The sequence below is a fragment of the Eschrichtius robustus genome, chromosome X, assembly GCF_028021215.1.
Source record: "Eschrichtius robustus isolate mEscRob2 chromosome X, mEscRob2.pri, whole genome shotgun sequence".
Taxonomy (NCBI): domain Eukaryota; kingdom Metazoa; phylum Chordata; class Mammalia; order Artiodactyla; family Eschrichtiidae; genus Eschrichtius; species Eschrichtius robustus.
This window is the reverse complement of record NC_090845.1, coordinates 37,955,873-37,978,529: the sequence shown is the minus strand read 5'-3', so window position 1 is coordinate 37,978,529 and position 22,657 is coordinate 37,955,873. Positions and strand designations below refer to the sequence as shown.

General features: G+C 48.5%; 1 protein-coding gene across 11 annotated transcripts in view; it reads left to right on the top strand.

Moving 5' to 3' along the window:
* The window catches only part of BCOR (BCL6 corepressor), a 114,694-nt gene extending 101,233 nt beyond the window's left edge, over positions 1-13,461 (top strand). For 9 of the 11 annotated variants that reach the window (XM_068532963.1, XM_068532968.1, XM_068532970.1 and 6 more), the window contains 9 exons: positions 1,223-1,483; positions 1,803-2,147; positions 2,751-3,076; positions 3,393-3,647; positions 8,555-8,721; positions 9,921-10,066; positions 10,484-10,561; positions 10,764-10,920; positions 12,452-13,461. In XM_068532963.1, coding sequence (XP_068389064.1) covers positions 1,223-1,483; positions 1,803-2,147; positions 2,751-3,076; positions 3,393-3,647; positions 8,555-8,721; positions 9,921-10,066; positions 10,484-10,561; positions 10,764-10,920; positions 12,452-12,743 — 2,027 coding nt within the window. In that variant the 3' untranslated portion in view covers positions 12,744-13,461. The remainder of the gene's footprint in view (positions 1-1,222; positions 1,484-1,802; positions 2,148-2,750; positions 3,077-3,392; positions 3,648-8,554; positions 8,722-9,920; positions 10,067-10,483; positions 10,562-10,763; positions 10,921-12,451) is intronic. The other 2 variants (XM_068532973.1, XM_068532972.1) reach the window with 1 other exon arrangement.
* Positions 13,462-22,657: the final 9,196 nt, after the last annotated feature.

Here is a 22,657-nt window from a genome sequence, read left to right as displayed (position 1 = left end):
GGAGTCTTGTCTTTGGAATGTCCTTAGATGCTTGCCTGGGAAGGAAGGCGTGGAGAAGTGCCAGGTGGGGTGACTGGTGTCCCCGTGGGTGTGCCTAGTGTCATTGAGGGCCTTCTTCCTAGACAGGAAATAGGAGCAGCCCTTTTTTTTTTTTTTTTTAAATTTTATTTATTTATTTATTTTTGGCTGTGTTGGGTCTTCTTGCTGCGTGCGGGCTTTCTCTGGTTGCGGCAAGTGGGGGCCACTCTTCATCGCGGTGCGCGGGCCTCTCACTATCGCGGCCTCTCTTGTTGCGGAGCACAGGCTCCAGACGCGCAGGCTCAGTAATTGTGGCTCACGGGCCCAGTTGCTCCGCGGCATGTGGGATCTTCCCAGACCAGGGCTCGAACCCGTGTCCCCTGCATTGGCAGGCAGATTCTCAACCACTGCGCCACCAGGGAAGCCCAGGAGCAGCCCTTTGATGGCAGTGAAATGCTTTTCCCCCCACGGGTGTGGAAAGAGGACAGACGGACTTGTGGCAATCTGGTTGAGTTCTTTGAAATTGCCCTTGACCCTTGTGTGTGCACCAGGAAGCCTTTCCTTTATCTTTGCCAGGCTCCTCTTCCCTTGGTCTCCCAGCTTCCCAGCCTCCCACCATTCTTTCCCTACCCTCTTTCTTCACCCTCGCCCCTGCTGACCCAAGTGAACATTGGTGCTATCTCTGTGTAGATGACATTTGGGGGATATTTGGTCTCTTTAGGACATCAGCCTTTTTTGTTTATTACAAAATAATGACCTCAGCAACTGTTTCCATAGTAATTTGTAGCTCAGCCCTGGATTGGTTGGATCTTACTGTGAGGTCACTCACCCTCAGCTGAACAGGACCCTAGAGGGGACCTGACTGCCAAAAAGTAAACCACCTTGGAGGTGGCAGTTAGGGAGTTATCTCATGTGCCTATAGAAGGATAATCTTGACGCCTCACCTTGACTCTCCTGCTCCAGTTACGAACAGGAAGATGGGAAATTGTGGGCTACACGCCTCATTTTCTGCTTTCTTTGCTGATTGTCTTCAGCTGCCCTTCCTTTGGGACGTTGTCTTTCTGAGGGTTTTGTGCTTCCAGCGTGTGAGGCCCCTGGTCTCCGAAGGAGGGTCTGTTGGTAGCAGATTGCCTTGGGCATGGGGGTCCTGCCTGCTCCTGGTGACCTTTGTTCCCTCCTTTCCGGGTTGTCTCCCCTCCCCTAGGCGAGTTTAGTGCTGGAAGCAAACACGACCCCTTCGAAGCCCCAGAGGACAAAGATCTTCCCGTGGAGAAGTACTTCATAGACAGGCAGCCCGCCAGCGAGCCCCCCGCCGACCAGGCGGCCCCGGATGCGCCACGCAGCCCCACCCTCCGGCTGGACAGAAAGCGCAAGGTCTCTGACGACAGCAACCACACTGAGACCACTGTGGAAGAGCTCCCGGAGGACCCTCTGCTGAAAGCCAAGCGGAGACGGGTCTCCAAAGGTGAGCTCGGTTTGGCTTCGGGCCCGCAGGGCCGGAGCAGTGGAAAGTTCCAGTCCCACCCTGGAGCCCTGGGGGGAGCCACTCACACCTCCCCACCCCACCCCCCACCCCCCCACCCCCAAAGCCAGGTGCCGGGGCTGGAGCCCAAAGATGGCCAAGGGCAAATAGGCCCCCTCCCGAGACTTGGTGACAAGTTCCAGCCAACACAGTGACCACACCCCTCCCCTCCCCCACCCCTATTAGTGATGTGTAAGACAGTTTGTTCCCCACCCCCACCCCGGGGGGCTTCTTCATTAATTTGTAGTTATTTCTCCATTAGATGACTGGCCTGAGAGGGAAATGACAAACAGTTCCTCTAACCACTTAGAAGAGCCACATTATAGTGAGCTGACCAACCTGAAGGTGTGCATTGAATTAACAGGGCTCCATCCCAAAAAGCAACGCCACTTGCTGCACCTTAGAGAACGGTGGGAGCAGCAGGTGTCGGCAGCAGAGAGCAAACCTGGCCGGCAGGGCAGGAAGGAAGTGACCCAGGCGGTTCAGCCTGCGGTCACCCCCCAGGGCAATAGCATCTCCGAAGAGAAACCTGGCAGGAAAAGGGCAGAGGCCAAAAGCAACAGAAGCTGGTCGGAAGAGTCCCTTAAACGCAGTGATGATGAACAAGGTACGCACGGGGCGGGGGGCGCTCCTGGAGGCTGGATCACCCGCCCTCTGTGGGAAATGGCCCTGGAGGGGACCTGAGCGCCATCCAAGTTGACAAGAGTAGCGTGTGGCAAGCGGGGAGTTTTCTTCATGAGGTCCTTTCAGACTGCACACTTCCTTATGGAATGTACAGTGAGGCGGGAGCTCGACTTCCTGGGCTGCTCCTCACCCAGCCTGCGGCTGGGCAGGAAGGGAAGTCTTGGGTGACCCCAGGCGCTTATCAGCGCCCTCATTCCAGCCTCAGGCTGTCCCCAGTCGCCCTGTCCCGAGCACCCAGGCCCCCCACGGGTGGGGACGGGAGAGCAGGAAGGGCTGGCTTCTGCCCTCTCTTGCGGCCCTTTGAAGCAACTTGCCATTTGGCATTTCGTGGGTTAACCTATTTGCCGGTTGAACGTGGGATAATTAAAATATTAATGCTTTGAAAACATAATTGGTATATCTTTAAAAACTGAAGCCGCTCCAATGATCAGTGCTAACAATGGGCTTTTCTTTCCTCACCGGCTACAACTGTGTAACGCCCGCTTCTTCTCCCCCTGCCTCCCGCCCTCCCCCACTGTGGATTCAGCCTTGCCTGTGTTCTCCGGCTCTCCGCCCATGAAGAGCCTTTCATCCACCAATGCAAGCGGCAAAAAGCAGACTCAGCCAAGCTGCACGCCAGCCTCAAGGCTGCCTACCAAACATCACAAAGTTAAAGAAAGCCAGAAGACAGATGTGCTGTGCACGGACGAAGAAGAGGATTGCCAGCCTACGTCCCTGCTGCAGAAATACACCGACAACAGCGAGAAACCATCCGGGAAGCGACTGTGCAAAACCAAGCATTTGATCCCTCAGGAGCCCAGGCGGGGCTTGCCGCTGCCAGGGGACTACTACGTGGAGAATGCCGATGGCAAGGTACCTCTTGCCCCTGGCTCTCCCCCGCCCCCCGGGCCTGTGCAAGCACATCCCGCCTGCCTACTTCTCTGCTTCTGGGGACAAAGTTTTCCTTTTCCTGAACCCCTCCCCCAAAACGTCACTGCCCCTTCCTAGGGGACCTGTCTCCTGGGTGGTGGTGAAGGTTCCAGCTAGTAAAAATGCAACCCCTTCCTCCCACCCCGCCTCCCCCAGACAAAGAGGAGGAAAAGTGCTTTCCTCCATTCAGGGAGGAGGGGAACCAGGCGGGTGGTGGAAGGGCAGCCTGAAATGTGTGCGCTGCCTGGTTTCATGATAGGTGACCGTCCGGAGATTTCGAAAGCGGCCTGAGTCCAGTTCCGACTATGATCTTTCGCCGGCCAAGCAGGACCAGAAGCCCTTGGACCGTTTGCAGCAATTGCTACCAGCTTCCCAGGCCTTGCAGCTGCCATGCTCAAGCTCCCCTCCAGAGACCACGCAGTCCCGCCCAATGCCACCGGAAGCACGGAGACTTATTGTCAATAAGAACGCGGGCGAGACCCTCCTACAGCGGGCCGCCCGGCTTGGCTATGAGGTGAGCATCCTTGTGGGTGCCCCGGATTCAGGATCCGCGGGCTGCTGCTCCTTGGGTGGGGGACACGCTGGCTGGGGATGTGGGGCGGGTCTCAGAGCCCAGCCCCCTGCACGTGGCGGGCTGGGCTAGGTCTTCCAACAGGGTGTTTGCGTTGGCCCCGCTCACACTGCCGGCTCTTTGGTGGCTTGTTCAGTCGTGGTGTGAAAAGAAAGGCAGGCCTCTCTGATGTTCCGTTCACGTTCAGGCAGGTAGGCTGCTTCGGCCAGTCCGGCTCACTTATCTCTGATATAAAATCTGACCTAACCCAGGGCTTGGCGACTAGGGGAATTTTAATGAGCCCTTTTGGATTCTGAATAGCAAGAGGGAGAGTAGTTATTAGCTCTATTTTGGGTTACTTGTGCTGTTTGGGGCAGAGTGGTGCCCCTGTGGGGCAGCGGGTGGGAAGTGTCTGCAGAGCAGGGGTGGGAGTGGGGCAGACCTGAGCAGTCTCTTTCTGAGAGGGCACAGGAGCCGAGGGCTGATGGGGGGGGAGCGGGGGTTGAGCCTTGCACAAAACTCCCTGTCCACACCGCTGTATCCTAACCCAGCACGGCTGATGACAGTGATAGCCTCTATTGCTAGAGCAACATAGACAGAAAGATAGCTGATATCTTTCTAAGCCCGTGTGATCTGTAGTAACTCCTTTCACCCTTTTAACATCTTCATGTGGGAGTAATGAGTACTAGCCCACTCTCGGATGAGGAAACTGAGCCTCAGAAGGGTTAGCCGATACCCGTACAGGTAGCAATCCAGCAGTGCTCCACAACCCACCACGCTCCTCACCAAGACTGGCTCACATTGCAATTGCCCTTTTTACAAGTTCAAAACCTCTGTGAGACAGATTACTCCCTCTGCCCTGTGCAGTTCCCCCACCATACTTGTCAGTAGAAATTGTGATGTAATAGCCCACAGGGCAAAGGCATTTTTTTGTGCTGGCATCAGCCCTCTGGGAGTTGAATGGTGACAGTAAAATGCGGCTCAGCAGGCTGAGCGTGGAGGTGTGGACGAGCACTGGGGTGGCAGGACCCAGGCTGGCCCGGAGCCCTGGCGCCCACACCTTCAGCCAGCTCTGTGCCCCTGTCCCCCGTTCCTCCCCCCCCCCCCCCCCCCCGCTATAGTGCCGTGAGCCCTTCGAGGTGTGCCTGCCTTGGCCCTAAGGCATGACTGTGGGTGGGAAGTTGGAAGTGCTAGGGCTATGCTTAGTTTGGGGGTGTTTTTTGTTGTTGTTGGTTGAATGTGCTGTGCTGTTGTTTATATCTACACGTCTCTTGGAGACCTCTCCATTAGCTAGAGAGCACTTTCTGGTAGTTAGCGCAGTTACTTGCAGGTGAAGTCCAAGGAGCACCCAGTTGGTTTCCCAAGAGCTGAGAGCAGCAGCGCCTAGGAGGACAGAGCAGATGTTGCACATAGCGCTGAGCTAGACCCCCCGTGGTTGAGAAAATAGACTCCTTGCTTCCAGCACAGGCTGGAGGTGGGGGGGAGCCCCCTAACCCCAACTTGTGGGTTAGGGTTGAGAAAATAGACTCCCGCTTCCAGCAAATGCTGGAGATGGGGGGGCGCGGTGCTGCTGCACCCACCGTGGAGAGCGGGGCTCCTAGCCCCACCTGTGAACTTGGCATCATTTCCAGCAGTCTCCCTTTGGGACCAGAGACCTCAAAAGACCCTCGTTGGTCCTCTAAGACAGTTTCCATTTTGGTTTTGGTGGGTCTGAGGCCTGGACCAAGGGGCACTTGATCCATACTTTTTTAGGCTACCTGGCCTTTGATTGCACAGGAAGCCTTGGGAATGTTTATGGTCGGATTTGTTTTTTTCTTCCAATGTAAATTTCAATATGTAGATTACACAGATCACCGGTTTTGATGCTGAACATTGTGACGAGTAGATGAACGCTTTCAACTTTGAATCCAACTTTCTGGGATTTCTCTGGGCAGGAGTTTAAATGTTGGGATGATGGCCCAGTTGGGGGATGTGGCAACTTAAACCTTTTAAAATTGAAGGACAGTTTGCTTAACCAGATAAGGGTGTGGTTTGAACATACAGTTTGGGAGGGTTTTCCTGAAGTTTTGTCTTCAGCATTCTTGGTTATTTTCTTCTGCTTAGCCAAAGATACCATGTGCAGTAAAAAGGCTGTCTGAGCTTTATGTCATGATAATCTGGTTCTGGAAGTTTAGAAACACACTCTGGCTTCAGATCCGCGTTAAATAGATCACTTGCGTGGCCAAAGACCTCAAACCTTTCCCTCCTGGGAAAAAGGCTTCTATTTCTTAGGCTAAAACGCCAGTGTGCAACCACATGCTTGTGCCTTTAGCGGTGCTGGTTAAATTTTCTATGAATTGAATAAATCATGATTTTTAAAAAGTTAATGAGGCATTTAATTAATTAACAACGTCGGGTTTATGGCCTTTATGGTTACATTTTGCGGGTAATGGCATTCGGCTTATAGCCGCTTAACAGAGAGTTGTCCAACAAAAGCAGTTTGATTTTGCTTGGGAATGGGTGGGCTGCCCTTCAAACACTCCCGTTTATTTCTAGCGGAGAAAATAAACCAAGAAATGTGTTGCGTAGACAGACTCGCCCGGCCTCTTCACCTTTCAGTTAGAGAAACTGTTGGTGACGACGGTTGCCATCCATTTAGAGGCCATCACCCTCCCAGCTAGGAGAGTGTAGTTAGCCCACTTGACCCCCAACAGAGAAGACCTGTGGGATGCTCGTCACAGCTGGATTGCATCCCTCTAGCTGGGGCCCTCTTGGGCCTTTCGAATCCTCCCAGCTGACCAGGTACCAAAGACCTGAGTTATAGGTCTAGTACTTCATGTTAATTGAACTTGGGGGGTTTAATATCTCTGGGCCTCAGTTTCCCCAAGTGTTGAATGAGGATAGTACTACCTTCCTTTCCTGATATCTCCTGGGTTCCTGTGGATGACAGAAGACGTCCTCATCTGGGGAAATGAGAAGCACTGTGTAAACAGTGGTATCAACGTGGTTGAGTTAGGACAGCCCGTGGCAAAAAGTCTGACCTGGCCGTGGGGCTACTGCTGCCTTTGCTGCCATCTTCCAGGAGAAGAGAGTTGACTTACCCATCAGCTTGGACGGCCTTTCATTTCTAGGTACCCTTGAATCGGCCCTAGTAGTGATGAAGGTTTCCAGGTGAAGGCCATGATTGTCACAGCAAATAAACCCTGGGTTGAGTAAATTGATCTGTGCACAGCAGTTGGTGGCGTTCAGACCTGATCCCAGAGCCATGTGACAGGGCCTCTCCCTGGCTGGGGCACACAACTCATTAGCTTGCAGCCGTCCACTCAAGTCTGGCTAGTGAGGGCCTGCTAAAAGAGCAGCAGCTTCATGCGGTATCCTGGATACCAGGGCTCGGGGCAGGTGGCCTGGGAGCCCAGAGGATTGTGGGCTTTCTGGCAGGTTGGGATCTAAACGGAGAAACGCATTCGTGGGCGTGCCTTTTCTCTTCCTCCTCTTGTTTTGGAAGGGAGCTGCCGCAGTGACCTGAAGTAACAGGGCACACCGATGGCCAGGTTTACCAGCATGCCCCATTAGGTTCACGTGGTGAGCAAATGGAACATTCTAGTTCGTTCCCAAGTGAATGGTCACCTTTGATTGGCGTGTCCTCCAAAGGGCATAAAAGGTTTTACAGAACCCATCTCGCACTTATGGGTGGCTAGAATGACCCCCGTTTTAGGTTTAACAGATGAGTTACCTGAGAGATGTCACAAGGAGGCCTGATGGGAGACCCCATCCCATCCCCCCTTACCCAGCAGACCATGTGTTGGGCCACATGCAAGCTCTGCCTACTCCCAGCTCTCAGAACCTGACAGCTCTCTGCTGGGCATGACTTACCCAGTATAAACAGTATAACGTGTTTTCTGGTGGCAGCTGCTTTTGATGTGTTTGAAAACTTTCTTAAGGTAATACAACATTGAATAAATTACTGCTGTGCTTACTGGGAGTGGTTCATATTAATATTTTAACAAGCCAAAGAAATAAGATTAATAACAGTGATTCTAATGCACAGTGTTGACACAGAACCCTTTCGGGGGGAGGGGAGGGTGAACGTTTTATTTGATTCTTGAAATGTGGAGGTTGCGGCATGTGGTATATCAGGTTCCTGTCATTAACTTGAGTAAATATGAAAATATTAGACTGATTCTGCCCCGAGAGGGTGGAGTGAGGCAAAATAGAGGGTGGGGTTATTTGAAGCATTTTGTGTCATTCCTCGAGGATGGAGAGAGAGAGCTTCTCTTTAACTCTACTTAACATACAAACAAGAGCATCTGAGGCCCAGGTTCTGATTTGGGGTCTTAACAGGCGGCGCGAGGATGTAGCTGACCTGGGTGTCCCTCCTCCTCTGAGCTGGGGAATGTTCTCCGGCTGATTTAAGCTCTCTTTAAGCATTGGTCATCCATACTTTTATCTAAACTTGTGTTATCATCCACTGCCACCGACTGAACGGACCCATCAAGTGAGAATGGTCTGTACTTGGCAATGTGTCATCTAAGATGTTAGCAGCCGTGACACCTCTGTACTGGTCACGTCAGCCCCTGGGCTGAGGGCTTTCATCGCTATCTGAATGCGTCCTCTCAGCAGCCCTATGGAAGCTTGGAGAAGTTCAAGGGTAACTTGCCCATGGCCAGGCCACTGGTGCATCAGAGCCTTAGACAACACTGTCTGCATCTCCAAGCCCTTCGCACACGCTCTTGCCCCCCACCAAGATGCCTGCCTCCTGCCCGCGCCATAGTGGGCTTTTGGACCCAAGGATGTATGCCTTTGAAAGTGGGCACCGCCAAGCTATGAAGAGGTCACCCTTACAAGGTTCACTGTGTGGTGGTCTGATGGCATCTCCTCTCCTCTCCCCATAGGAAGTGGTCTTGTACTGCCTGGAGAACAAGATTTGTGATGTGAACCACCGCGACAACGCGGGTTACTGTGCCCTGCACGAGGCTTGTGCAAGGGGTTGGCTCAACATTGTACGACACCTCCTTGAATATGGCGCCGATGTCAACTGCAGTGCCCAGGATGGAACCAGGTCAGTGGCGGTCTTGCTCTTGGCCTGGCCCTGCGGGGGCATAGGCAGTGGTTCTCAGGGTGTGCGGGGAACCCCAGAAGGAAAGATGGAGAGTGAGTTCCATGTAAGCACACTGATGGCGAAGTCCTCTAGAATGGAATCGAGCAGATCTTTCTGGCAAATTTACGTAGAACTGTAAAACTTTGTGACGCTATCCTGGACAGAAGTCCCTGAAAATGTTGAGCCTGCATGAATAATCAGGGGTGTTCTCTTTTAAGACCCTGGACTCTTCACCAGCGTCTGTTGAATCACAGTGTTTAAAATATATGTGAGTTGCAAGTTCCAGGAGTACAGACAGGTCCAATGGCGACTGGCTTGATAGGACCTGCCGTGTCCACCCACATCCCCGGGCCTGGCCCCCACTCTGTCCTTGACCTCGGTTTATTGGCCAGAGGCCCAGGCCTGAGTCAGCCCAAGCATCTTCCTGGTTGTACCTGGGATGCTACCACGAGGCAGGGCACTGGGGCTTTCCTGACAGTCATAAAATTAGCAAAACTGAAAGGTATTTGGTGGTTCATGGTTTCCAAATAGCATTCTTTCTGGATGGCACTGCGGACAGTGTTCCTGACCCCAGCGGACACGGGCAGGAGGACTCTGTACCCTCCTGAGAACTCACCCTGCCTGTCGACTGCTTCTGGGCGAGAGGGTTGATCTCTCATCTCCAAGTTGGTTTCAGGAGAGGTTCCACTTTGCCCCTAGTTTCTTTTACAAACTGCACTTTTTTTTGTTGTTTGTTTTGTTTGTAACGGTGTAACAATTGCTTGTCGTCGTATTGGCTTCCATGATGCTGGGATTCTCTTCCCCCCGCCGTAAGTTATCTTCTTACAGTCTGTCACTATTTAAGTTCATTGGAAACGTTTTCATCGTGGCCTGAGTTCCTCCTTGGGCCGTGCATGAAGAGAGATTTGCATTTAAGAATTAGGCCTGAGATAGTCCCTTCACCTGTCCTGTAAAGGGTTATGTGTCGAAATAACAATTTGTCGCTTGACCATGGGCCAGTCAGTGCCTCAGGTTCCCTATGTGGAATGGCAGTGACCGTACACTCACCTCCTCGGTGAAATAGCGCGCCTGCGAGGCTTGGCCGCACACGCTCCATTTTGCCCTGTGTCGCTAGAAGCAAGCGTCGCGTGCACAGGTGTAATCCCCCGCACCTCTCCTAGGCCTCTCCATGATGCTGTCGAGAACGACCATCTCGAAATCGTCCGCTTGCTCCTCTCCTACGGTGCTGACCCCACCCTGGCCACATACTCAGGTAGAACCATCATGAAAATGACCCACAGCGAACTTCTGGAGAAGTTCTTAACAGGTACGACAGAGGTCAAGAAACGGTCTTGTTCAAGCATCTAGACGGTGACTTCACAGGCTTTCACCTGGGTTCCCCCTACCCCCACCCCCCGTTTACCCTAAGTGACACTTTACTGGGAAAAGTGGCCTAACATTAGTCTGTCAAAGAAGAGATACATACTTAGAGTTTTGCAAGGGAGGGCTGGAAAACTCTTAGCTAGCCAGGCTAGCTTTTGTTTGGCAGGCTGGGGCGGTGAGGCGGGCAGTCCCTCAGGAAGGCGGGTGGACGTGTGGGTAGGTTTCAGTCAGATACCTGGAGGCGTGTGCAGTGTGGGACTTGTCGGGAGGTGACACCAGCCCCAGTGTGAGATGTTCCCGAACTCCAGCAGCCTTTGCCTCTTGCCAGCAGGCGTTATCTTGTTTCTCTCTCTCTCTCCAGACTATTTAAACGACCTGCAGGTTCCTGATGACGGTGACCCCGGTGGCTCTTGGGAGTTCTACGGCAGCTCTGTGTGTGGTGAGCAGCCTTGTTCGTTTCAGTTGGGCGGGACGTGCATGAGCTACAGAACGTTTCTCTCTGGTGCGGGCGAGGGCTTGCGGGGGTGGTGGTGCTGTGAGCAGGGCTCGCTTGGGAAAGAATTTTTCCAGGGTCCTTTTTGGAGAACAGCTGGAATCTTGCTCTAGCTTACTGACCTCTCTCTTGTTTGCCCCCCGGTTAGAACCAGATGATGAAAGTGGTTACGATGTTTTAGCAAATCCCCCAGGACCGGAGGACCAGGATGACAGCGACGAGGCCTACAGCGACACATTTGAATTTGAATTTTCAGAAAGCCCCCTTTTGCCGTGTTATAACGTCCAGGTGTCCGTCGCTCAGGGGTGAGCGTGGCCAGCGTGTGGTCGAGAACCAGCCCAGCTGCTCTATGGGGTGGCAGGAGTTAGAAATCCCCTTCAGCAGATGGGGGTGGAAGGGGGGGGGCGGTGAGTGAATTCCTCACCAAGTGTCCACCGACCTCACATAATGCAGTAGAACTTTTCCAGAAAAGTTTGGGGGGTGGGAGGGCTCCCCAGCAAACTGCCCTCATTGGAACACACCCCTAGAGCCCAAAGGACACGGGAGTCAGTGACTGGAATTGCACAGTTTCAGTCACTAAACTCTTGGGGAAGGGATCCTCCCCAAACGGCTACCGTAGGGGCCTTCCAAGGCGCGTGAGGGCCACGGGACGATACTGATGTACCCTCTTCTCGTATAAGATTAGAGAAAGCCATATGTGGCACCTGGGATCTTATGTGTCTTCAGATTTGCTTAGATCGAGTCTTGTCCCCACGGTCGGGCCACTGTGCCCCATGACCAACCCTTCGGAGTGAACACGTCAGGAGACCTTGCTCTGCTGTGTGTTGACCCCGGTGCTTCAGGAGTAGCAGCCTGCGTGGACTCTGAGGCTGGGAACGTGTCTGCCTTTGTGCTGACATTCTATTCGGGATAGAGATCATAAAGCGTGGCAGGGTACCAGGAAGGATTGTACCACCTCCCTTCTCGAAAAAGCCTCACTCCCGGAAGCATTGAGGGGCGGGTTGGAGGTGTGGGAAAGGAAAGGAAAGCCAGGTGAACTCGAGTGTTTCTCGTGCTCTCTCCGTGAGGGCCGGAGGAGAGGAGAGATCAAAGAGGTGTTCGCCATCTCCCTTGGGTTGGCATACAGACTGGTTTTCCCCAGTGACTAGAACGGGGTGCATCCACTTGGAGAGGGGTGACCTGAGCTGTGGCCAGAGCCAAGGCAGCACTGGGGTGGCCTGCACCGAGCCTCGTTCAGGGGCGCTGCTCCTGCTTTTGTCTAAGTTGGCTGATCCACCCTAGATGGTCTCTTAACACATGCACATGAGTCCAGAGTTCCCCCGCTAGAAGTAGATCTTCCGGGCTTCCCTGGTGGCGCAGTGGTTAAGAATCCGCCTGCCAGTGCAGGGGACACGGGTTCAAGCCCTGGTCCGGGAAGATCCCACATGCCGCGGAGCAACCAAGCCCGTGCGCCACAGCCACTGAGCCTGCGCTCTAGAGGCCGCGAGCCACAACTACTGAAGCCCGCGCGCCTAGGGTCCGTGCTCCACAACGAGAAGCCATAGCAACGAGAAGCCCGCGCACCGCAACGAAGAGTAGCCCCCGCTCGCCGCAACTAGAGAAAGCCCGTGCGCAGCAACAGACCCAACGCAGCCAAAAATAAATAAATAAACAAAACTTAAAAAAAAAAAAAAAAAAAAGAGGTAGATCTTCTAAGGACAGTGAGAAGTGGGGTGGGGGTGGGGTAATCAAAGTGGAAGTAACGGGCCCTTTCACCGCCAGGAGACGGGTAGTTCATAGTTGGGAGCGCTTCTAATTTTGCCGGAAACTCAAACCACTGTCCTTTCTCTGGTTCAGGCCTCGGAACTGGCTGCTGCTTTCAGACATGCTCAAGAAATTGAAAATGTCCTCCCGCATATTCCGCTGCAATTTCCCAAATGTGGAAATTGTCACCATCGCGGAGGCCGAGTTCTACCGGCAAGTGTCAGCAAGTCTCTTATTCTCTTGCTCAGAAGACCTCGAATCCTTTAATCCTGAAAGCAAGGAGCTCTTAGATCTGGTGGAGTTCACGAACGAGCTTCAGACTCTGCTGGGCTCATCCATGGAGTGGCTCCACCCCAGCGACATGGACTCAGACGACTACTGGTGAGCTCGCCGGGGCCCGCCGTGTACAGTGTGTCATAGTGTTAATCCTTGTGCATATGTGTCATAATACGACTATTTCTGTAAAGAAAGGACACTATTACATATGAAAATATCTCTTCTTTATATAAGAGACACGACTCCAGTCGGAAGGACTTAGAAACATGTTTTTTTCTTTTTAAACTTTTAAGTCAGTTTTTATGAAATTGTTATAATGTTTCTTTACTTTTCAATGCACACATGCTTTGGGATATGTTTGTTTTTACTCAGAACAATTGTTTCTTTTCTTTTTTAAGGAGAAAAAAAAAAATAAGGAAAAGGAGCTCCACACTTTGACTTAATTTCATACAAAGCTCCGATGACAGAGGCCATAACTGTTGAGAGAGTGTGGTCAGAACCGTGTGGTTGGTTTGGGGGGTTGAATTCGGGGAAGGCACTTGGCGACGTTGTAACTTTATGTTTTGTTTACAGAGTACCTGCTCAGGCCAGGTCAATGCTATTGGATGTGATCCAGTAGTGTGTAATATAAATTCAAACCATATCCACACACAACAACTAATTGTATGAAACTTTTATATCCTAATTTAAAAGCTGTGAAATTAGTTTTCACGCATCAAACCGGATTGTTTATATGTTTAAACATTTTATGCTCTTATTTAAAGAAGACTTTGAGCTATTTTTTTCTGTACCCTGTAAAATACTGAAAACTAACATAATATGTTGAGGTTGCTTGAAATTGTACATAAAACTAAAATTTTCGGAATTGTGTGTTTATGTTTGAAATCTGTGTTTTAACTTTGTAAGTAAATTCTCTGCCTTTGTATTTATATTTTACAAAAATTTTCTTAAAAGGCAATAAACCTGTTGAGGAAAGGAGAAAACTGAAGTACCTTGTTTCCTATGTATTTTCCTAAAACATTCCTGTTGTCAATTTTTTTTTAAAGTGGTGTTGATGGTCGGTTCCCTATAGATAACTTCAGGGCAATTTATAGTCTCTATAAACTGAAACAGACTAGAGGATTTCAGGAGAGTGAGACTCTGAAGACAATTTGAAGTTCTATCCTGAAAACTCGATTCATAGACATACATGTTGATGTTTCTCAGATCCTTCTCAGCCTTATCTCCTCTGATGCCCTAGTAGGCTTTTACGTTGCCTTTGACCCTGATGGACTACGGTAGCTTCATCATGGCCAACCCTTTATCTTTAGGAATATTTTTGTCCAGAAACAGGACTTTCATTGTGTCACTTCTCCCTCCAGACCTCATGTTTTTCTGTGACCTTTTAACGTGAAGTCCAAACCTGCTTGGCCCAATAGTCAAGGCTTGTAGTTTTGACCACTCAGCTACTCTACTGCTCTTACTTCTTGCAGCAGTATCCCTGTTGGGTACTATCAGTTGGCACTCAATTTCCATCCTACATCCTTTTAATTCCTTCTTTCATTGCAGAGGCTAGAAACCTGAAAACTACTAGACTCATTTGCTGCTAGGATTCTGAATGGTCGGTTTGGAAGGCAGAGAGAGGTAGAGGCATCTTCCTGCTCTACTGGCTGCTGGTAAGAAGGGTTAGGGAGACATGCTGGCCAGTTGTAGTGACTCGACCAGCCTTCCAACACTGGGTCTTCAGCTTTGTGGGTAATGAGACACAGTAGTGATTGTGGTGATGCCTGGATGACAACCTCAGCAGACTGTTCTTAAATCCAGTGGTTCCGGTGTCATCCCTGACTCACATTCCTCCAAGCCCTCCCAAAGATTTTATAAGCATCTGATTTCCTTGTATCAAATCCATTTGGGATCAGAATGCCCTTAGTGCTTTTCAGTCTCGCAATGAACCCTGAGAACACCTAGGCAGAGCAGACGGAAGGGGCCATGGAGATGATGTACTTGAGTGGGGTCGTAAAGTATGCAGAGGGAGGGGACCTGCAAGCTCTGTGACCTGGCAGGTGGGAAAAGAGAGCCGTGTTTGGGAATGGGGAAATCCAGCAGCGTCAGAGGTGGAAATGAGAGAGGGCCCATTGTTGGTGAGTACCAAATGCTGCTTGGGCTGTATCCTGAAGACAAAAGGGAACCAACAGTGTTCTTGATTTACTAATTTTTTGATCATAAAAAAATACACTTTCATTGTTTTTTTTTTTTTTTAATTAAGATATGTGAGGTACATCCTTAACTTTTTTTTTTTAAATTTTATTTATTTATTTATGGCTGTGTTGGGTCTTCGCTTTTGTGCGAGGGCTTTCTCCAGTTGCGGCAAGCGGGGGCCACTCCTCATCGCGGTGCGCGGGCCTCTCACTGTCGCGGCCTCTGTTGTTGCGGAGCACAGGCTCCAGACGCGCAGGCTCAGTAATTGTGGCTCACGGGCCCAGTTGCTCCACGGCATGTGGGATCTTCCCAGACCAGGGCTCGAACCCGTGTCCCCTGCATTGGCAGGCAGATTCTCAACCACTGCGCCACCAGGGAAGCCCCTACACTTTCATTGTTTTAAAGAAAACCCAGCATTTCAGAAATAGAGGTTCTTGTCATCCCAAGCCAACCCTTCCTCCCATTCCCCACTCCGGAGTTAAAACCAGTGTTCACAGTTTGCTGAATATTGTTTATTAGGAAGTCATCTCAAACAACAGGAGAGAAAGACAAAGTAAATGACAAGCAAGACCTGCAGAAACGATCGAAACGAAAGAGCACTGGGGAGCCTGAACTACTATAGGTAACAAGGGGCTCCCGAGAGCCCAAATAAAAGCAAAGAGTAACTCCAAGGTATTTGGCTGTTTGTATTTGCATTTGTGCTGGAGGTACGGGGAGGGGGGGGCCCGAGACCAACTGAGGTTCTATCCTGAATGAAGGTGATTTTATTAATAAAGCCAAGAAAATAAGTGGGAGCCACAGGTTTAAGGGTTGCAGAGGAAGTAAGTAATGGGCTTGGTTTAGGAGACATTTAAGGTTGTGGTTTATGCAGTTGGAGGAGCTGTTGTTGAGTTAGAACATTTATCGTAAGAACCATCAGGGTGTTAGAAAACGTGGACAAAGAATAACTAGGGTATCTGACCCAGGGTATAGATGAGCTGCCCATGGCCTAGAAAAGTTTGGATGTCAAGGAATTCCCCATGGGTAAAGAGGAGGTACCATAGGTGTAGATGCCCCCGCCCCCCCCCCCCGCCCCAATGGGAGCAGAGGGGGCGCACCCACTGGGTGTAGAGGAGCTCTCCACAGTGAAGATACGGTATAAATGAGGTCATACTGGCTGCAGCGGGCTCCCAGGTATAGATTCACTCATACTGCTTACCAAGGTGGAGAGTAGAAGTATGGTTCTTCTGAAGGTGCCTCTAAAGGGCAAGGTCATTCCCTTTGTCTGGTCCTACCTCCTGGCTACAGTGTGGTTGTGGCAGCTATAGCCACAGCACCCACCCTGGACCATGAAGCATGGAAGTCAAGCGCTCAATGTATTTGGAGGAGCCTGGGTGCCTGAGGACCTAGTGGCACAGAACCACCATACCAGCCCTGCCCTGCTCTGCCTGCCTTTTATGTTTGAGAAAAATAAACAGTTCTGTTGAAACCACTGTTACTTTGAGTTTTTCTACGACTCCCTCCCACCAAATCTAATCTTAATATGCTTATCATCTGTGTGCACTTGGGCATCTTCCTCTTTCAGCCTCATCAAATTGGCCCAATAGTGTAACAGCAAAGGGGTGAAAACACCCAAATCACCATCAGCCGGGCCCTGTCTGAAGTAACAGTGGTACATCTGCACAGTGGGTACTATGCAACTGTACAAGGAATTGAGAGCTAGCTCTAAATTGCTTTAGAAATGGTTACCTCTGGGTAAAGAAGAACAAGCTGCCAGGAAAAGGGGTGGAAGCTTCACTTCTCTGAATGTTCTTATAATATCGATTTGACTTTAGAGTTTACATAATTATAAACCAAAAGCAATGTCAAATCAAAAAGCAAAATGAAACTGACCTTAACTATCCAGTCGGAAGCATAACCACACAGAAAGGAACTACTTCAAGTGACTTTAAAACACAATAAAGTGATTGTATAATCCCTTGCCCTAAGGACAAAAAAGTACAGAAACGGTTTAGATTATTTTCACTAATCCTATCCTTGGCGATAGTGTCAGCATTGCGATGCTGACACTGTCCTGTTTGTGTCGTGAGATGAAGCAAAAAGTGTTTGGCATGGTTGAGAACTGGGGATTTTTAGCATGGGAGAGAGGAGATGCAAATATAGGATTGGTGAGGTTAAATAGAAATTGTGTAGTCCTTGGGAATTCCCTGGCAGTCCAGTGGTTAGGACTCTGTGCTTTCACTGCTGAAGGTGCGGGTTCGATCCCTGGTTGGGGAACTAAGATTCCGCCAGCCACGAGGTGCGGCCAAAAAAAAAAAAAAAGGAACGAAAAGAAAAAGAAATTGTGTAGTCCTGAACTTGAATTAGAGGTATCAGTATGCACTCATGATGAATTAAAAAAAAAAAAAAAAAGGTTTCCTTCTGTCCACTGAAAATACCTAGAAATAATAACTAATAGAAATGAGCACCACCGACTCCCAGACTGTGGTTTCTAAATACCTTTTCTCACTAAAGAGAATGGAGGTTCCTTTGAGAAATGGTTGATCCCAGTGAGAGTTGGCAGGGAGTATGGACATACACAGTAGAAGCTGGTAGGGCTGTGTCAGACTCAGTAGCCAACTTGGAGAAGCCCCTATAAATATGGGCCACTTTTAGCATCAGTGAGGATAACTGCAAAGAATATAAAGTAGTTCCCCACCCCCCACACCTGCAGTTTCGCTTTCTGAGGTTTCAGTTACCCACAGTCAACCTTGGTCCGAAAATATTAAATGGAAAATTCCAGAAACAATTCATAAGTTCTAAATTGTGCACTGTCCTGAGTAGCATGATGAAATTTTGCTCCGTCCTGCTCCGTCCTGCCCAGGATGTGACTCGTCCCTTTGTCCAGCTTATCCACGCTGTACATGCTACCTGCCTGTTAGTCACTTAGTAGGCAACTGGGTCATCAGATCAACTGTCGCGGTATCGTAGCCCCTGGGTATAGGGTTTGATACTGTCTGCAGTTTCAAGCATCCACTGGGGCGTCTTGGAACGTATCCCCCATTGATAAGGGGGGAGTACGGTAAACATTAAATATGTTCAAATCCATGAGTTCATAATGAATGGTATGTATAAAACAACAAACGCATTGATCTCTTTGGAGGGATGATAGGGAAAACCTCGTCATTTGAAACTGGCAAATATAGGGGAAAAAATGAAGCATTTCCCTGCCTTTCCTACATGAAATGTTTTGCTTTACAACAGTATTACAGCCAATATAAGGTGTTACCAGGTTACAACCCTTAATGAAATAGTAGATCCAGGCAGTGACCATTCATGAAAGCCAACATTACCGAAAATAGAAAGAAAACACAAAAAGGAACAGCCAGGTATTCTGAGCCTCCTGATAAGCAAACACTTCACCTCCTATGAAGTAGTCTTGCCAAAAAATTGAACCTGAAACTGATGAGCCTCCAGACCAGCGCTGCCCAATAGAAATATGTGAGTCACCTGTGTAATTTAGAATATTCTAATAACTACATTTTTTATTTAGAGGTGTTTTGGGTTTTTGTTTCTTTTTTTTTTTTTTTAATTTATTTATTTATTTATTTTTGGCTGTGTTGGGTCTTCGTTTCTGTGCGAGGGCTTTCTCCAGCTGTGGCAAGCGGGGGCCACTCCTCATCGCGGTGCGCGGGCCTCTCATTATCGCGGCCTCTCCCGTTGCGGAGCACGGGCTCCAGACACGCAGGCTCAGTAATTGTGGCCCACGGGCCCAGCCGCTCCGCGGCATGTGGGATCCTCCCAGACCAGGGCTCGAACCCGTGTCCCCTGCATTGGCAGGCAGATTCCCAACCACTGCGCCAGCAGGGAAGCCCTTTGTTTCTTTTTTTTTAGAGGGTTTTTTTGTTTCTTTGTTTTTGGCCACGCCACGCGGCTTATGGGATCTTAGTTCCCCAACCAGGGATTGAACCCGGGCCCTCAGCAGTGAAAGCGTGGAGTCTGAACCACTGGACTGCCAGGGAATTCCCTAGTAGCTACATTTTAAAAAGGGAAAAGAAACAGATGAAATTAATCTGAATATTTTAACTCAATATATCCAAAGCATTACCATTTCAACATGTTATCAATATAAAAATCGTTATTAATGAGATAGTTTACTTTTGTTTTTTTCTACTAAAACTTTAAAAAAAATCCAATGTATATTTTATAGCACTTTTCAATTTGGACTGGCCACATTTCAAGTGCTCAGTAGCCACATGTGGCAAGTGGCTACCATACTGGACAGTGAACGTTTAGGATCTATTTACAATTTACAGGAAATACAGGGGACAGAAGAACGTGTTAGGACATTATGGGTATGCATTCAGCAAAAGCCAGATTGAGGCTCTGTAAGGCACATGATTTGGTTTCTTCAAACTGTAAGTGGGAAAAAAAAAAAAAACAGATCGAGGGGGGAACCTATAGACTAAAAGATTTAAGAGAAATACCAACTGCAAAATATGGATCTTAGACTCCAGTTTGAACAAACTAAAAAAAGAAAATATTTGTGAAAAACAGGGAAATAGGAACACTGAACATTTTTTTGGTAGAGACCTTATCTTTTAATAATACATGCTGAAATATTTATGGATGAAATGATAAGATATCTGGGATTTGCATCAAAATCATCCAGGAGGCGGGGGAAGGGGGAGGTATGTATAGATGAAACAAACCTGATCATCGGTGGGTAATTGTTGAAGTGGATGATGGGTACATGGGGGTTTATTTGCACTATACTCTTCTACGTTGGGGTATATTTGAAATTTTCTACACTAAAAGGCTTTTGTTGTTTTTTTTAATGAGCACCAATACTTGTCTTTCAGAGCTGTGAGGATTAAATGAGAGCACCAAGCACAATACCCAACAGGCAGTAGGCACTAGATAAATGCTTAGATTCCCCTTTCTAAAAAGCTTGTATACTTAAAAATAAATAAATAAATAAAAAGACCCTAAAATGATCCTGTCTCTTCACATACAATTTGTAAATTCCTGCAGATTAGATTTGTTTTCCTTATCTCTACCATCTGGTGATGACCTGGTCACTGGGAAAACTGGCAGAGAGAGAAATTATGGCAAATGCTAGTCCTCAATGGCAAAAGCTCAGTCAGGGGTGGGGCAAGACTCTGTGTACACCTGTTATGTAGTTTTTAATGTTTTAAATATTCAAAAACCAAAAACAAAAATAGATGAATAAAGATAAATGCTGAATTTGAATATAAATAAGAACAAATGAAACTTTGTATCCCATTGACAACATTACCACACAGAGTGTACATCCTTAGTGGAATATATTCTAAGGACAAACATAACTGCAAAGATATCATGAACTTTACTTAGCAGATCTCTTGTAGTGATGTTTGTATTGAAATTGTATTTTATAGGCATTATAAGATAGAGCAAATGATAAATACATTGGTAATTTTGGGAACTTCTGTGTGAGAAAGGAGGTATGAATAGGGAATGTGCAGAAGGGAGAAAGAACCTTGTGATGTTGGATTTGAATTGTCAACTCAGTATTTAAACAAATACAAGCTCTGTCTGCCCACTAAAAGGGCCTAAAAAACATTGATACCCCGGTAGCAATGAACACATCCAGGACCAAGTTCTTGGTTTCTAAATACCATTCTCCACTATCAAGAACCAGGGGTTGCTTGAAAAAATGGATGACCCTGAGTCTGTAGCAGGGAACGTACAAGGTGAGCCTCACCCGTAGAGGAGGAGACTGGCACCATATGCCTCCCAACATGATGAATAAGAATAAGAAGGACACAGCATCACCTCTGCAGTGTTCTTGTCAAAAATTCGGAACCTGAATCCAATCATGAGGAAATGGATAAATCCAGAATGTGGGATATTCTGCAAGACAAGTGGCCTGGCTTTCTTTTATTTCTATCTTTTAATCACTGCCATGAAAAACAAAAGCAGGAGGGAATGTTCTAGATTCGAGAAGATTGAAGAGACAAGACAATGAAATGCAATGCATGAACCTTGATAGTATCCTAGATCAGGGAAAAAATAGTTATAAAACACTTGACTAATAAATTGGATAATAAGCAAAAAACAAGAACAACAACAACAACAAACCACTTTTGAGACTACTGGGGAAATTTTTAAACTCAATCTCATTGAAGTATAATTTAGATACAATAAAAGACACCCATTTTAAATGTATAGTTCTATGAGTTTTGACAATTTCATACCCATGTAACCACCACTCCCAGTCAAGAATCTAAGTTCCTTTGTGCCTCTTTGCTTTCAACATTCCCCTCACCCCAGACAACCACTGATGTGGTTTCTATCGCTACAGAGTCAATGGGGAAATTGAAATAAAGACCATAAATTAGAGGATATTATTGAATAAATGTAAATTTTCTTAGGAGTGATAATGGCATTGCAGTTATGTAGGAAAATGCTCTTATTCTTGGGCGATGTATGCTAGGGTGTTTAGGGGTGAATTATCATGATGTCTGTAATTTAGTTTCAAATGATTCAGCAAAAAGAGTATACACACACAGATAACAAAAGCATGGCAAGATAATAATTGGTGAATCTAGGCAAAGGGTATATTAAAGTGTTCTTTCAACTTTTTACAGGTTTGAAAATTTTCAAAATAATAAGTTTGAGGGAGGAAAAAAAAGAAAAAAATGTAATTTTCATCTCAGACTTTTTTCAATGCCTCTCATAACTGCTTCCGCAGAGAGAGATGAAACGAAGACAGGTTAAAACATTCTTCTTCCTTTTCTAAAAGGTCTTAGGATTCTGTCAGAAACAGAAGGCCCAAAAGGTTTTGCAGCCTCTCCCCACTAAGGCCCCTCCCAAAGCCCAGGTTCAGAGTTTGGGGTTTGGATTTGGGTCTGGTTTGGGGGAGGGGGTGTCTCTCCCCCTCACACTGAAGTCACTCCATATCTTAGTCTGTTCAAGCTGCTATTAAAAAAAGCCATAGACTGGGGACGTTATAAACAACAGAAATTTCTTTCTCACAGTCCTGGAGGCTAGAAGTTCGAGATCAGGGTATCTGCATGGTTGGGTTCTGGAGAGGGCCCTCTTCCAGGTTGCAGATTGCCAACTTCTCCTTGTATCCCCACATGGCAGAAAGGGGCTAATTAGCTCTCTGGCCTCTTCTTATAAAGGCACTAATCCCGGTCATGAGGGATCCACCCTTATGACCTAATCACCTCCCACAGGCCCCGCCTCCAAATACCAGCACATTGAAGGTTAAGCTTTCAACATATGAAATTTGAGGGAGACACCAACATTCAGTCCACAACACCCTCCTTCCCAGAGCCCTCTGGCTTGGACAAACGGGAGGATTGATCAGCCAGGCCTCACCCTGAGCAGCCTGTCCCTGCATGAAGTCCCTGCAGGCAGGCAGCCAGAACCAAGCTGCTGGGGAGGGTTGCTGTGCCGGCCATGAGAGCGCACTGTTCAGACCTGCCACTCAGGGAGCATATTTCATGGAAGGCCCCAGCTGTCTTTCTCCTCTGGAACCACTACCGCGTTCAGGCCAAGGCCACATTTCCCCAGGGGGCGGAGGCTGTTCCAGCCAGTGACTGCGCACAGCAGCAGTACAGAGGCCGCTCATTCTGCCCAGATGTGGGGTTCCTCCAATGGTCGACTTTAGCTCAAGACTCTCCACAGCCTGGCTGGAGATTTCTTGGCACTACACTGCACTCTGAGAGTGTTCCTTCCCCTCTCCTTCCACGAGTGTCTGACCTGATTGAGGTCTGAAAGCTCTCCTTTCATTTTTCTGCTTCCTCGCCGACGACTGGCTTTCCTATCTAATCCCATCTTGGCATCTACTTCTTGGGCGACCCAAACGCATACAACTTTCCCTCTGCCACACATGCT